Source organism: Corvus kubaryi, unplaced genomic scaffold (genome assembly GCF_017639235.1).
Source record: "Corvus kubaryi isolate FWS band 111438036 unplaced genomic scaffold, C.kubaryi_AGA036_p1.0 71, whole genome shotgun sequence".
Taxonomy (NCBI): domain Eukaryota; kingdom Metazoa; phylum Chordata; class Aves; order Passeriformes; family Corvidae; genus Corvus; species Corvus kubaryi.
The window spans coordinates 5,716,183-5,732,791 of NW_024582059.1; the positions used below are offsets into that span (position 1 = coordinate 5,716,183).

The following is a 16,609-nucleotide window of genomic DNA, read 5'->3' on the forward strand; positions in this document are numbered from 1 at the left end:
TTGTTTTATTTGATACAATAGCTCTTGTTCACTGATACAGCTTGCGTTTCTCACTTCTAATCTAGGCTCTAACGCTGCTATTTGCTTCTTGTGATCAGCCCTCAAAAATCAAACTTAGCTGACCTAATCCCAGAATTTCTGTTGCCAAAATTCATTTCCCAAGCTGTTTAAAGGACTAATATATGCAACAATGAAAAATACATGAGCCACCTATGGTCCAATGAGTGCTTAACATAATGGAAACACTTATCACCCAAAGCAGCAGGATCTGTGGAGTCTGAAACAAAGCAGCAGAGAAATAAGCTTATTATCCATAAAGAGGGAAGCCTAATCTTAAAATATTTCAGACTAATAAAATATCAGACACAGCCCACTTCTGTTATAGAAAGGAAATTACCAGACTACAAGAATTGCAACACAGGATAAAACCTCTTTTGTCCAAGTTTTGGGCCTGTAAGCTGTTGCAAGGAAGAGTAAAATGCCTTTAATGTCTGTAAATGGTATCTACAACACACCAATAACAAGTCTCAGGACTCTGTCTCTAAATTAGCACTGAAAACTACTATTCTACTCTGAACAAAAGTGTAGCTGTCTTTGAGGGACAGGAAAAAGCATGGTGGAAAACAAAGGTTTCAGATACATACTAACTATTTTGGAGAAATAATCAATAGCATAGCACACATACTTTATGGTCTACTGTTTTCTAATTCTAGTTCTGTAAGTGTTGCAACGTAACAGAGTATGATTTATCAATGCATGTCCAAAACAAAAGGGTTTTGCTTAACTGACATTATAGCTTGCCAGATGCATGAAAGATTTCCATTAACAATGTGGTACCAATTCAGAATCTTTTGTCTTCGTGCAAGACTGCCAATAGATTAACTATTATGTTAAAATTAGAAACTGTTCAATGCTACCAAGCAAGTAAAACACTTAATCATGCAGTTCTTTTAAGCATAAGAACAGTTGCATTGCACTGCAGGGGCAAGTTATGAAGCATATGATTAAATGCAGCTAAATTGGGTACAAATAACAAAAAATGTAATTTTGAAGTATCTCTAAAGCACACTGGAAACAAACAGGCTTGTGAGACCTGAAAAACAGTCATTTTTGCCAGAGTTAGTCTTTCAAGTATGAAAGATGTAAAGATAAAGGAAGACCACGGCTGTTGCATTTTCAAAGACACTGATGACTTCTTATTTCCCAGTGAGGTCATGCTTTTTAGAATCACCTCCAAAAATATTACATAGACGTTTAGCATAAAGCTTGATAGCAAGTTATTTTTTGCTATATTACAAACTTTGAACTTTTATGCAAGTCTGATACGCAGCCATGTACAAATGACAAATTCAATCTGATTTCAGAGAAAACTCCTATAGCTCAGAAAGAATCTTCATCATATAACCGCAAGAGACTGACAATAGCCCTCCTACACAGTAAAATCCTATTCCTTCCCTTGGAAAAGCACTAAAAAAAAAAAACCAAAAAAAACCCAAACAAAAAAGCAGCAATTAGCCTCATCAAGTAGGAAGGGATGAACAATAGGTATGAGAAGAAATGGTCCACTACCTAGATATAACAACTCTAGTCATGAGAGGAGAAAATTTAAAAAAAAAAAAGAACTCTTGAACTTTAAAAAGAAAAAGCAGCAATGTTCATTTATACAAAAAGAGACCAAAGATGGTTAGAAAGAAGGCTGTTGTTCTGTGTCCCCCTTGTGCTGCTTGGAGTAAGGAGAAATAAACACAGGATGATTTTCAAAGCTTGTGGTATGCCCTTGAATTGTCAGAGGTTCCTGCCAATGCCACTATGAAGAACCACATGCCCAAAGAGGAAAACTGCACTGCAGTGACTGCAGGAGGGAGAAAGCTAAAGAGGAAAGAGATCCCATGTTAATCCCAGGGTTTGACATGTGAGGCCCCATTTCTACAGGGAGCACCAAGCCAAACATTTTGCAGCTAGTAAGTATGTTGGACAGACAAAAAGAAGCTGACTCACATCAACACATATGGTTTGAAGGGCAAGTTCTGCCTTTTCATACCTTAACACAACACTTTCATAAATAACCAAAAGTTATTTAAAAGTTAGTTATTTAAAAGCTCAAAGTTAGTTAAAAGCTCAACCACACTCTCTACAGCTCAGAAATTTAACTTCAATTTTTAAAGAAAAAACCCCCCATGTTTCTTTGTTCATGAAGACAATGAAAACAGAAAATGCAAAATAATGGGTCTGCATGCTCATTACTCCAATGGGAAACACTGCTTTGACCTCCATTATTCCTTTATACCCACATATCACACTTCTAAAATAATTCCACACACACAAAAAAGACCTTTTACTAGTAACTTGCTGCATTTTATAAAATCTGGAACAAGGCTTTGTCTACTCACAAAATGCAGGCTACAGCCACTGCCTTCATGTCACCCATCACGCCCCACAGGATAACAGCACCCACTGAGACCTTCACTGGAATGGTCTCCATCTTCCTTCCACATATGGTAAGTATTGTGGCCCTGCTTCAGCATGCAGCATTTAAAAGTCTGAATAAACCCCATCTTAGCCCCAAAACTTTCTTGGATCATAACTGGAGTGGCTCAGCATCTGGCAGGATTGAGACCTAAGGATATATGCAAGAAGAAATTAGCAATTTCCATTTAAATGCTAATACTTACTCTTCCCAATGAAAACTGAAGTATAACAAGTGATCTCTCATCACACAGAAAGAGCCTTGATTGTTATTTAATGATCACAACGAATAGTTAGAAAGCATGAAATGAAGCTAATAAATCTTCTGTTGAGCCTGACATTTGCAACAAACGAAAGTACTCAAGGTTTTCAAAAACAGTTCCATCCAATTTTCTTCATTTTAGACTAAATTTTCCATGTTCTTCGTTATAGATCCATATATTGGCACCACACAAATTAAACTGAAACCCCCAGCTACTTGAACAATTTTTTTTTAATATTTCTTGTTAGTGCTACATATACAATATAAAATATATTGTATTCTACAAAGTTCAAGTTCATGCATCAGCACTGTCCACTACACCACCTGTTTGCCTTTCAGTGATAAATTAGGAAATTAGACAAACAATAAGGAAGTAGATATTTTTCCTTTCTTATTGCAACCTCCTAGGAGGATATAAATACAGTTCAGTTTGTTTGGGTTTTACCATTTTTAAGCTACATTCTATTCAAAGTAAAGGTACGCTGGGGATGATTTTTATTTGACAAGTAATTTTTTTTTTAAATTAATTAAACAATTAAATTTTTTTTTAAATAGTCAAGTCATCAAGACTGCTTTTTCTTTCACCCCTGCAAATGGGAAAGATAAACAAAAGTTCACCAGGCTCCAAAACCTGTGATTTCAAACTTAGTAGTCAGTATTTATATTACTTATGATAGCTTGAATGAATGAGTCAGTGAAATGGCTCCTTATTTTACCAGAAGCTTCTTAGTTTATTCATAAACCAGTAGCACTAAAATACCCAATCAGAGAGAAGCATATTTCTAGAAGCCTCTTCATGCACCAATGTAAAACAACACATGTGACTTCAACTACGTAAAAACGATACTGTCATTACCTAACCCAGAAGTGCCTCATTTTTGTTGATAATTTAAACACACATGCACATGTGTGTGCACATGAGAATTACAACACTCCCATACACTGCAGCCCCAGTATAAAACAGCATAAACTCTCTCCAGGGTTAAAAAGCATATGTAAAATACAACAGAAGCAATGCAGTTCTATTTCAATCTTATATGTGGGACACTCTTTAAGTAGAGATACATGTACTAAGACTCCACATTAACACTCCACATGATGCCACAGTCAACTGTAGAGGGCTATCTGGAACATTTCTAGAAAGAAAACAGTCTCTTACAGGTTCAAACTATACTCTGTAACCTGTCCAATAAGGAAGAGGTTACAGCCATTTGCTTTAGATTACCTTCCTTCCCCTTCCCTTCTCTCCTCCATGTACTGCCCCTTCAACAGACCAAGTTGTGTGGATAGCCTCAAGTGTTTGGACACCGGCCTCGTGTCATGGCACAAAGGATGCACATCAGAACTGTGGTGCTTAGCCTGTGTGATGATATAAGTAACATGAGACTAAGTATAAGCTTCTTGTACCTCATTCATCTCTGGAAAGCTTTGTATATTAAACAACGATCTAACCAATGGCCATATGAAAACTAAACTGCAGCTGAGCCTCATGCATCTGAGAATCAGATCACCTCATCAAATAAGTCAGGTCAATTCCATTTCCATTACATATGTCTAAAATTATAGAAGTTCTCTATGCCATGAAATTAATTTTGAAATAATTGAAGGTAGGTGGTCTAAGCACAGCACCACATGAAAGCCAAACAAGCTTCACCCAAGAAATTACTTTTTACAATAAACCAATTGTAGATGGAGCTGGTAGCATTTCTGATAGCTGCTAGGAAAATAAAGGTTACTTAACAACTATGATTTAAACACTAGTTTCCAATTGTAATTCTGCCAACTTTGAATCCTTCAGGCTGAAATTCTTCTTGCTTATCTCAATCTTTTTTTTTTATCTAGTTTTTTTTTTAATTATAAATTCACCACATCTGTAAGACAAAGAGTCTTTGTGCTGTCCACAAAGCTCATATATAATATTTTGTGTATTTGAATAAAATACAGAACTCTTCTACTCTGAGAAGAAACTTTAATATCTATATATTTTAGAAGAGAGACTTGAATGAGCCAAGAGTTCTGCCACATTTCAAACTTAGAAAAAATGCCCAGGATGGCCAGCCTGATAAATCCAGTCCATCTGTCTAAACTGTTGAAGACTACAGCTAGGATCACACAGATCCAGGGAAAAGCAAGTAGATACCTAGGCAAATAAGGGACAGGAAGAAAGGAGAATGCTGGGGAAAGTCTAAAAAACGTGATGCTACAGGGGTCTATTTATATTAAAACACATTCCCATCCAATATCTGGTTAACTTTCCACGCATGCTAAACTCAACCTGGATGTATCTGCATTCCGCTATGACCATACACTTTCACAGGATCCCTGACTCACTCTCTGCATTCAGTATTATGAATAAGGACAGCACAACAAACTAAATCTTATCTGCAGGACACCTGCTTTATTTATAAATGGGAAACCACATAGGAACTGCTGGAAGGAGCAAACTTAGCAGCAGAATCCAGTGCACATCACCAATCAGTTTATACCAGAGCATCCTAGGGTGAAATGGGATATCCAAGACAAATACATACGGTGTGCTTCAAGCCCAGCAAAAGAGCAAGACAAAACCTAGGGCATGGAAGTTGCAAAGAGCTTCAAACAAACCCAAAGAGCACTGTTACAGTCCTGAGTATAAATTGTCTGATCTAAGACAGAATTTTGAAGTCCCTTTAAATTTCAAAAGTATTAACTCCTTGGCAAAGTCCTACACTTTAACTTAAATTACATCAAGCACGCGTGTAGCAAAGTTAAAGCGGAAACAGAGTTTCTGACCCAACAAGGTGCCCTATGTCTCCAGAGAACTCAAATTGCATCCTGTCCCCATTACTCATCATGGCAGGAGCACTTCTCAGCTGGCAAGAACAAGCCCACTCTCACCACAACAAATGTGGTGCAGCAGCTCTGTACAGAAAGAGTGCCCAGCACAGCCACACTGTGCAGTCCTGATTCCTCCCCAGAGCATAGTCATCCATCCTGTTGAATGAGGCAGTGGGGAACAGTACGCAGTCTCATAAGCAGGCTGTGTCCTAACACATGCATAAAAAAGCAAAATTGAGATTGTCTGCCTCTCCCATTTCTTAGTCAGTGTATTTTCATTATACAACATTAACATTCTTTTAGATTCATCTATTAAACCTGGAAAAACATCCTCTTAAATGTTTTGTCCATGAATTCACAAACTCCACAGATTTCAGCTGTGACTGGCTCATCGCTTTCAATATTTAGATAAAGAAAACAAGTATCAAGGACTGCTCTAGAAGCTATGGCACAAGATATAAAAGCAATGGGAGCTTTTGTATGCAGGAATTTTCCTGCTAGCTAAAAATTCTTTCATAACAGTTCTATGCTTCTTACAGACTAAATTATGTATAAGAATCAAGCATAATACACAAAAACTACATTAAAATAGTTAAAATTGCAGCATGGCTATCCTACTCAGAAACAGAACCAAATACATGAGAAATTACGTGATGTAACATTCTCCATCCACTCAGTTCTTGCCACTGCACCTGGCTTATTATCACATGCAGTGCGATATATTTGTATACAGAGTGAAAAGGCCATTTTGGTACAATAATCCAGGAAAGTTAACCATGGGCAATGGAAAAATGTAATAGAGATCAAAACTGTATTTGGTCTTAAGACTGGCAGAAATTGCTATGAAAATCAAAAATGTACAACATGGAATATACAAAAAAACCCCCGAACAATCAAAGCCTAAACTTAACAACGAACTAAATTACCTAATCAACATTTAGAGAAGGAAAAAAATCAATAAAGTATAAGATAGGTCGTGCTCAAGGCAAAACAAAAAGAAGATGAGTCCTCTGATGCACTATGGAAACAGAAAGGCTTCTTACATGTTTCTGCAATTATTTGTCCTACGGCAGCATGAAAAATATATTTTGGATTCTTTACTTACAAGCTATGGATATCTTACTAGTTATTCTGTCCACATGAATAACAACAAACCCTGGGAGGAAATGCTTTTTTTCAATTTGATGTTGTAAAATTTCAGTGTGAAGTATAGGCTAAATAAATTTGTGTACATTAGGTTTCTGAAAGATTTCAAAGCATCCACAACTCCATATAACAGCAGAACTGAGAAACAGAAAACCAAAACACTTGATTTAGGTATTCTGTGAAAACTTTGAAAGATAATTTGTTCCTTTGGCAACTTAAGAGCTTGATTCCATTTGAAGAGTAAATATTACTGAACTGTTATAACAGTAAAAAGGAATAAAAGAGTGAAAAACCTTGCCAGGAGGATGGTGTAAATCAAACCCATGCTTTTCATAAAAGCACCAATCCTAAATCCCACAGCGCCTCTTCTTACTTGACTACCTACACAACAGACTACAGACTTTTAACTCCTTGCCTAAATTGAAGTTACAAAGAAAAATGAAAAGTTGCCTGATGTAGGCTGACACCCACATTCCAAAGAAGCCACTTCATGATACACATTAAGCTTAAAGGAAAGATAATGTTAATAGCACTTAACTCTAAAATATGGAGCAGGAGGAAAGAGACAAGCTCTCATTATCCTAAAATTAAGCCCTATGAAATGAGCATCCAGAGCTGAAATTACAATAGGAAGAAATCCAAGCACACTAAGGCATGGAAATGGACTTCAGACAGCAGAATGTACACACGAGTTCCCATAAATCCTTTTACAAGTCCCTCAATAAGAGTTTAAAGAAATTATGAAGTTATGGAGTCAGAACCAAAATACTTCAGACATTTAAATGCTAGAATAACTTGTTTCCTTTAGGATAAAATACACTGCAACTTGTGTTAAATAACCCACCACACTGAAGGAAATATTTAAATTATTTAATTACCAGAGAAAAAACAGCAGAAGCTAGAAGGACCTAAAAGAAACCGAGGGAATGAGCAACAAAATGGAGTACTGACAAAGCAATAAACACTGCATGCATAATATAAATCACCCAGAATTATACTGGAGTATAAACCACAAACTTCAGAATTCGGAATTGCTTTAGAGGCTCCCATAAACCATTTAGCTCTTCTGCAATCAGAGAGGTAATAAAAAACAAACTTCGCCTGAATAAAACCTGGAATAACAAAATGCCATGGAAGCTATTAAATCACCACTCCAGAAGTCAATTGTGCTATACCAGATTTGAGCACAGTGCTCAAATCAAGATACATTGTCTTGAAATAATAATGCAGGGCTGGAAAGTAGAAAGAGAACCAGTGATCCCAGCAGTACCACCAAAGTGCAACTTCCTTTTCACTGAGGTGAAACTTTTTATGTCCACATTCTAAAGATCAAGAACAGCTCTTCTTGAAGAAGAAAGACAGCAGAAGTGCACACCAAGTATGGCACAACATCTAGAACAAAAAGAGGACTGCTTCATCTACTTTCCTCTTGATGAGAGAAAAAGGAAGCGTGAAATAGAACTGAAATGTGACCATGCCAGAACTGAGAAGACGGCATTTAATTCCTGGCTTGCTAAGAAACCTGTGCACTTTCTTCAAAGAGGGAAGTAGGAACTAGACCACACACTGAGATTTTTAAAAACGATACATTTATAAATACATCAAGATAGTTATCATTATAACATTCTCTAAAAAACAGAAGATGAGATTTAAAATCCATAGAGCTAGAGCTTCTAGATGAGGACCACCAAAATGGTAGACTTTATGTTCTAGGTCTGTGCCACAAGTATCTTTTGCCCATATCTTTCCAAAGACTGGAAGAACAATTGCCCCAGCATTCCCAAAGGAAAGCTGATATTCCTCATAATGCTCCAGAAAGTAAGCGTAACTGATCACCATGGACTCCAAATGTAAAAGCATCACATGGCACTCATACCAGTGAACTAGAGCATATGGTTTATTTCCTCCTGTTAGGCCTTGGTAAAAAGGAAGAATAAACCTGCCTGAATGCTAAACAAGTAACAATCACAGAAACATACATTCAAACAAGTTCTGGAAAGGCTCTTCAGACCTCTTGCTTCAAGATGGGTGTCAACAGCTTATATGGAATAAGGTGAACGTTTTCTGCAGGTCAAGGATATTCCTCAACTGCTGGATTTCTTGCTCTTTTCTGTTAGGCAGCAGATCCAGTGTCACTGTCAGAAAGGACAATGACCTAGATAAGTGGGTGGCCCAAACCATTCTAGCAGCGCCTGCCCTCCTTACAATGAAATCACTTTTCCTTTTGTACTGATGTTTATTATACTGTTTTGTAAAGACAGAAGCTAAACCTTGTCCAAATGATCTGATTTAGCACACACTATGTAAGAATTAGATCAATTAAAGGAAAGGGGGAGAAGATTGGCAGCTCCCAAAATGAAGTGCTATTGTTTATCCGGAAGGCCTTCAATACCCTAGGAGTACCTGGAAGGAAATAAGACCAACCCAGAAGGAAATAGTTTTGGATTTGAGACAGTCAAGCTGTAAAGGTACCACAGGAAAAACAAAATTAACTCAAAACTAAAATTTCTTTTGCTGCTATTTTTAAAATGGCTAAGTTGTACCTAAAATCCATTTTCCATTCTCTGAAGTTCAGTAAACTTATTGTAGTGAAATACCAGATTTTTCCCCTCCTTGCAGGCAAATTATGCATAAATGGCAGTTCACTTCAAAAAGAATTGTGCAAATATATTTCAATATATGAACTATGCTCCCTGCTTAAATTAAAAAGTTGACATGAAAAATAGATGAAAACATGAATCCTCATTAACACCTCTAGTAACCTTAGCCCAGCTATACTTTCACTCATCAAGCTGTCCTTCACATCCAAAAAACTCAAGTGAGAAATGCTCAATAGGACCTAAAGCACTTTGTTTGTAAAAGACATTATTTCCACAGTAAGTAGGAAGATCAGAGTCTTGTTTAACTTTGAAAATTGATTCTATTAATAAACAAGACATTATTTCATACCTAAGAAATCTTACTTTAATCTAGAGATGCAGCAGTTTTCAGACTTTTTTCATTTTGGTCTGTTTCAAGGGAGTAATCCTTGAAACCAACAAAAACCAACCCTGCAAAATGCTGGCATGAAGCAGACAAAAATGTATTATCCAACAAAAATGCCTTCAGCTCCTGCTAACAGCTCCTTTGAAAACTGCTCAAGTACAAAGAATGACCATTCACATGAAGAAAGCATTTCTGAATAGCAGATAATATGGGGAGTAAGTGGCAAGAAAGCATCACTGTGTGGAAAAAAACAAACAAACAAACAAAAATATCATTCACATAAATCATTAACAATATGGCTCGTCCTATACTGTACAGGGAAGATATGAGAGGATGTTAGTCTTTAAAGAGGCAATAATCAGGGTAAGAAAACAATGAAGACTAATATGACTTGTAGTGCAAAAGCTCCCAAAGGCCCTGTTCTGGATGGGAGTGCCACAGTGCTATGTATGGCAACAAAGATGAGTCCCCATCTCAGAAACCACACACCCCAAAGACAATTAAACTAAAATAAAATAAACTTGGATATTAATCTGACATATTTAACAGCTCTTAGATGTTCTTAGATATGATATATTTTTGGAGCCTGTAGTACCACTTCAGCCTAGAGAAAAAGAGGATTAGAATCCTTTTTCTGACAACATGATTCAGGGAACAGTATGGGATGCTAAGTAAGAAGAAACAAAATATTCACCCTTTCAAACACGAAGTGTTTGGTTCACACAAATGCTGCTAATCCTGCAAAAGGAGGAAAATAGACTGCTTTCTAAGTAGTAAAAAGCAGATTCCTCAATTACGTAACTTTTTTCTTTTTTTTTTTTTAAGAAGGTGGTACTGGGTGTTTAATTTCTATAAAATTCACTTTATTCTAAAATTTTCTAAGAATACTTCCATCAAAATATTAGCTTTTCATCTGCATTATGTATCCTTATAAAACACATATTTTAAGAGGATGTTGCAGGAAAATGGCTGGAAGTCATGCCAGAAACTACTGCATTACATATCCTTTCTGCAATCCAAGTGAAAATAAGAGTATACATTATTCTAGCCTGGAAGACAGAAAAGAACAAGTCATTGTGGATTCAGCATTTGCTGCCAGAACAGCAGAAATGGTTTTTATGCAGCAGGAATTTCCCTTTTAAAACACATACAGAACCCTTTGTCAAACTGAAAAGGTCTAATCAATTACCAACAAATTTTCTGTTTACTTTTGCTGCACTGGAGGTCAAAGGGAGACTGTAATCACAGTTCATTCGCAATGCAATTAACACAGATGCACAAACCTATGCAAATACTCGGTCAAAAAAGTTTTAAGAGGAACCCATGTTCTCAACAATCAATACAGTAGCAATGTGGAAAAGTCTATTATGGTCATACAGCCTATCATGTTTCCTGTGGGGAAAGGCTGAGAGAACTGCGGCAGTTCAGCCTGGAGAAGAGAAGGCTTTGGGGTGACCTAATTGTGGACTTCCAGTACCTGAAGGGAGCCTACAAGAAAGATGGTGAGAGACTTCTTACAAGACAGCGTAGAGATAGGACAAGGGGAAATGGAGTCAAACTGAAAGAGGGTAGGTTTAAGTTGGTTGTTGGGAAGAAATTTTTTAGTGTGAAACTGGAACAAGTTGCCCAGAGAAGTTATGGATGCTCCATCCCTGAATATGTTTAAGGTCAGGTTGGATGGAGCTCTAAGCAACCTGGTTTAATGAAAGGTGCCTTCTGTCCACAGCAGGGGGGTTGGAACTAGATGATCTTTAAGGTCCCTTCCAACCTAGGACATTCTACGATAGACACAGATAGAAAAAGGAATCCAAAGTAACAATGAGAGCAGCCTTGACACGCATGCTGCTTAAAGATTCAAACACAGTGACAAATTACAGACTGTGTTCCACTCCCAGAAGCTCTAAATATGAGCATTCCTAAAATCCCACCATTCAATACTAAATACTGAAAATTAAGTTAATATATCCTACTCATCCTTAATCCAGTAATACCTTTAAGTTCTGATGCACCTAATTGCAAAGCATTACTGTAGCTAAAGATTATCCCCAGTCAGATAGATCCTAAGAAATCCCTTAAGACCCCTTTTTCCAGAGGGATGAAGCAAGACCTGAAAGTAACAACATATGGAAAACGCATGAAAAATAGCAGCCTAACAGAGATACTATAAAGCAGGGCAACACGCAGAAAAATACAGCTCTTAATAGCTAGCTTCCATTTAAATGACATCTCCAGTGTTAGGTTTTTCAGTTAATTATGCAGCTACAGCCCAAGTCCAGCCCTGATTGAACAGCTTGGAACTCAGGTACACAGCACAGAGCTCAGCGTAGCCAAGAGCCACCTTGAGGATAAAGCTAATAAAACCAAAAGCTGATTTTCTTGCTGGGAAGAACAGACACATACAAAAACAATGTCTTTTTATGAACAACTAAACGTGTATAGCCCCATGTGTGTCTACATGCACAGCCTGGTAACATTCATTGGCTGCAGATGGCTTCAGTCAGTGATGTTGTGTGTGAGGCATTAGGGGTGAGCCCAGAGACGGGCGCTGGCTGCACTTCACAGGATGTTCTCAGAGGGCTGCTTTGAATCCATCTCCACTTGTTTGCTATGACACATTGCCCTCTCCCCTGCCCGAAGCACAAGGTGATCTAGTGCCCAGAGAAATCATTGGAGCAGACATGAGGTCACAGACTTTCCTAATCTCCTACCATTCCTCTACTATCCTGAAGTTGCATAGCCTGAAGAGCAGCTTGGGGCCTGTAACCCCCACACTGTAGGTACGACGAGTTCCCCACAAGTAAGTGTCATATGTCCTTTAACACTTCTGAGGTACTTTGACTCCCTGGTGCCCTCTCTATCTTCAGCATCTGTACAACTGTATCCATTAACAGCCAAAAGTCAGATTAACCTGCTTAGCACAGCTAACATTAGTGTTAACACTGTAGGAACGTGTTTATATTTGACACAAAGTAATTAAAGTAAATCATATGTATTTAAAGTATGCTGTTCCAAAAGCGCTCTCAATTATGTATAGCACTCAGCACACTGAAAAAAGAAGATGAGGAAATGCTCTTGACAAAGTGAAGGGAGCTGGTGTGCTCTGAACATCATCTGAAGAAAGAATACGGGTGTTGCATAGCACATAACCTATAAATTAAGCTGTCAATAAAAAGAGAGAGAGAATAGGGGAAATAAAGGCAAAAAAAACCCCAGCTATTCCGTCAAATGAACCTCAGCTGTTGAATCCCTTTCTATAAATCTAATTGTATATATTTTAAAATCCAGTATTACTTTGTTCTAAACATTATTTCCTAGATGTCAAAATCAGCACAGAGGACCATGTATTTCTTGATACTGATTTGACAGGCTACTATATTATACTTTTCATGCTTACTGGTATGCCAGAACAGTTATTTATAAAAAAATCAAAGATCTGTAAATACAAAGTTATATCTGTAGGATATTTTCATGAAACATTGTTTTGCAGCTAACAGACCCTAAAACAGAAAAAAATTGGTAGATGAGAAAAGGCTCAACCCAAAATGACTAACAAGGTAGAGGAAGGAAAGAGCAGCATGTGAATCTGCAGCAAAATTTAATGTAAGTATTGAGGTCTGCAATCAGTAGCAGGTTGTCTTTCAGATCACAAGTACTTTTATAGTTACACAAACGTCCTTGCTTGCCTAACAGTGAAGGTCTTGAAACAACTGACCTGATTTTTTTCCTATTTTTTTTTCAGGGGCTAGGGGATCCTGTTTAATCTGTCTATTGGGTATCAATTAAAAAGAAAAAACCCAGAGAAATACAGTAAATAACAAATGATATTTTAACAGAAAATTACAGCACTAGCATAAGTAGAATAAGCAAGCCTATAGCAGAGCAGCACAGCAGATTAACAACAATTACATCAACATGAAATCTGGTAAAAGACAGTTTTAAAATGCTCTTACACAACAGAAAATCTGGAAAGGCAGAAGGCTCTTCTGATGCTGAACTTATACACACAAAATAAACTCAGGTAATGCTGCTGAGAGATGTATGCATCTTACCCGTGAGTACAGCTTTTGCTGAAGGGTCTGCCAGATCCAGTGCAGATTTCCCATCGGTGTTCCGAATGTTTGGATCAGCTCCGTGCTGCAGCAGCACTGTGCAGGGAAAGCAGAAACAGTATCTTACCTCAGGTATACACAGGTTATTTACTGTTAAGTGTCTCCTCGGCATGATGAAGGCATAAACAAACATTGCACAGTTTTCTTTATTTTTCCTTCTGTTCTTTTCTCCCTCTTTTTTTTTTTTTTTTTTTTTTGGTTAAGCACTGCAGCAAAGGATCTTCTCCGGACTAAGGCTAAGTTGGCAAGTTAAGATATAGTAAGACCACATGACTTTGCATGATAAACATAAACCCCGAATCTCTTGCAATAGTCGGGTTTGGGTTCCTCCTGACAGCTAGCCAGTATGCTGTGCATTCACTGACTCACACTGGGAAGTCTGCTGTGGAACCTGCTTCTGCCTTTACTACCACTACTGCTGCTTGTTACCACTCCCGTTCCTTTTCCAGCTGAATATCCCAAGTTACCCCGCCTCTATAAATCAGCAGTACTCCAGCCTTTCAGTGGCTCATCACTTGCACAGGAAAACTTAACCACAGCGTATCAGCTCACCTTCAAGAAGTGTGACAAACAGGGTAAGATGTGTAACCTGGTACCCTGCAGACTGGATGTTCAGAGGCTGTTATTCTCACTGGTATTTCTTTACCCTACTAATCCTATAAATACATGAAAGTTGAAGTACATAAAAATACTTAGAATTCAATATGCAGCCACAAGGCTAGGAAGGCATTGATACAGTAAATTATCAACTAGAAAAGTTCATTTAAAAAATCCCACTATTTCACCTGTGAACTCTTTTGAGAAACAACATAATGCAATACAGATCACCACCTTTCAATATCAAGACATTTTGTACAGAACTGGAAAACAAAGCCCATGGCAACATTAGAGGCCTGACAAAAAGGCCCCAAATGTCATGCAAAATAAGCACAACATATTACAAATTCAGAGCAACACACTTATGTTGTAGAAGTGTGAATAACAGGACAGTATACAGAGACTCAAGGTCAAGGAGACGAGTAATAAAAACCAGCAGACATTTATGGTTCCTCACATAACCACATCTGTTGAAATACAGCTGGACTGAAGAAGACAAGGCAAAGAAATAGTTGCAAACAGTTTTTGTAACTAAGGGAATAAAAATACTTCATAGACAGAATTCCCCAGGAAAAACATAACCCAGTTCAGAACAAAACTAATTACTGATATTTTGTGTGTGTATGTATATATAAATATAAAAAACTTTAACTAGCAAAACATTTCTCAGAAAAACTTTTTTCTGAATTAAAAATTTAACTGGTAGTATTGTTTTTATTCAAACCTCTTTTGTTATACATTTCTGACTTCAAATTCTTTTAACACTGCCAAATTTCATATATTTTAGCTTACAGGATGCAATGCTACATGCTTGCCCCCAAGCTGAATTTTTGCCAAAGTTTGGTGCTTCAGTGAAGTAAATTGACTTATTTTACACTTTGACAAGAAGGCGCAATTGCCTGATCTTTTTGTAAGAAGACTCAAGTAGGAAGCCTAGGAAAAACCTAGGCTTTTTTGTTTGGTGGTGGGTTTTTTTCCCCCATGTTAAGACAAAAACACCAAAATGGGGGGCGGGGCGAGGGCGAATCAGCTAGCACGTGCTCACTGAATCTTGTTAGGATCTGGCACCTACGTTTCTGAAGACACCATCTGTGCCATACATGCTACCACCCACTGAGGGATCTTACTCACGGACAGGTTTGAGACTGAGCCAGACTCTCAAGCCACTCAGGCACACTCCAGTAGGAACAGGCAAACATGACCTTTTGCAGATTCTTTTAAACACAAGAGGCAATATAGGAACTAAGTATGGAGAGACAGACTCTGTATCTCCCATCTCTCTTCTCTTGGACCCTGTTAGTGACTCTCTATACCCAGGGAGAGGGAAGCCATTTGTCCCAAGAGGCATCAGGGTAAGAGTAGTAGCCTGAAAGACAGTACCAGCAACTAATTGTCTATCAAGAGAAAGCAGGCAGTACAAAATGATGAAACACAGCACAGCACTGACCAGACAAGAAGACAACAAAGGGTTCACACGGCAAAAAGCCTCAGTCAAAGAGCTAGGGGAGAAAACTGAAAAAGATATGGCAGGGGAAAAGATAATAGCCCAGAAAAAATCCATGAAGAAAGACCAAGAGATAGAAATGACTGGGATCTGACCAGTTTGGAGGTTTGGACTAGCACATGAAGCCCTGTTGAGGCAGGTTAGGGCAAGAAAGGTGACTTTAAAAAATGATAGCTAACAGGTGTAGAACTCCCAAAGGCATCTACAACTGCCTGAGCCCAGTGTTAAAACAGAAGCACGTTTTCAAGTCTCTTGATTCTTCCATCCTATGCAAACCAACCAAGAGTGCTTCCCTGCTACTTCTGCTGGCACACACAGATGACAACACCACAGTAACTGCTTCCAGCTCCTCTCCTGGCCAAGAGGACAAAGGATTATGCAGTGTATCTGACCTGTTCAGTCGTGCTAATGAACCATGAAGGATTTGGCCAAGGCTTACAACACACAATTTCTGTGTCCACTTTTTAGGGGTTTTTCTAAAACTTAGGCAAATACATTAAAAATTTACTAACAAGGCTTAAGCTGGTTCCCTGCAAACACCCTGAATTATTGACTGCCTGTGGAACACACATTTAAAGTGGCCAAACCAGGTTCAGAAAAATAACCTATCAGAACTCAATTGCTGTAATCATGAGACTCATCCTTCTTTTCTCTGCAATCATTCATCCTACTCGTCCTCCAGCTTCTCCAACAGCCAGGGGTATGGTTCTGCAGATACTGCCC

The 16,609-nt window shown here is 38.0% G+C and overlaps 1 protein-coding gene across 1 annotated transcript in view; it reads right to left on the reverse strand.

Annotated features, from left to right (window-relative positions):
- Window positions 1–16,609, reverse strand: part of TNKS (tankyrase) — a 140,098-nt gene that overhangs the window by 93,445 nt on the left and 30,044 nt on the right. The window contains exon 3 of the mRNA XM_042049594.1: window positions 13,726–13,821. Coding sequence (XP_041905528.1) covers window positions 13,726–13,821 — 96 coding nt within the window. The remainder of the gene's footprint in view (window positions 1–13,725; window positions 13,822–16,609) is intronic.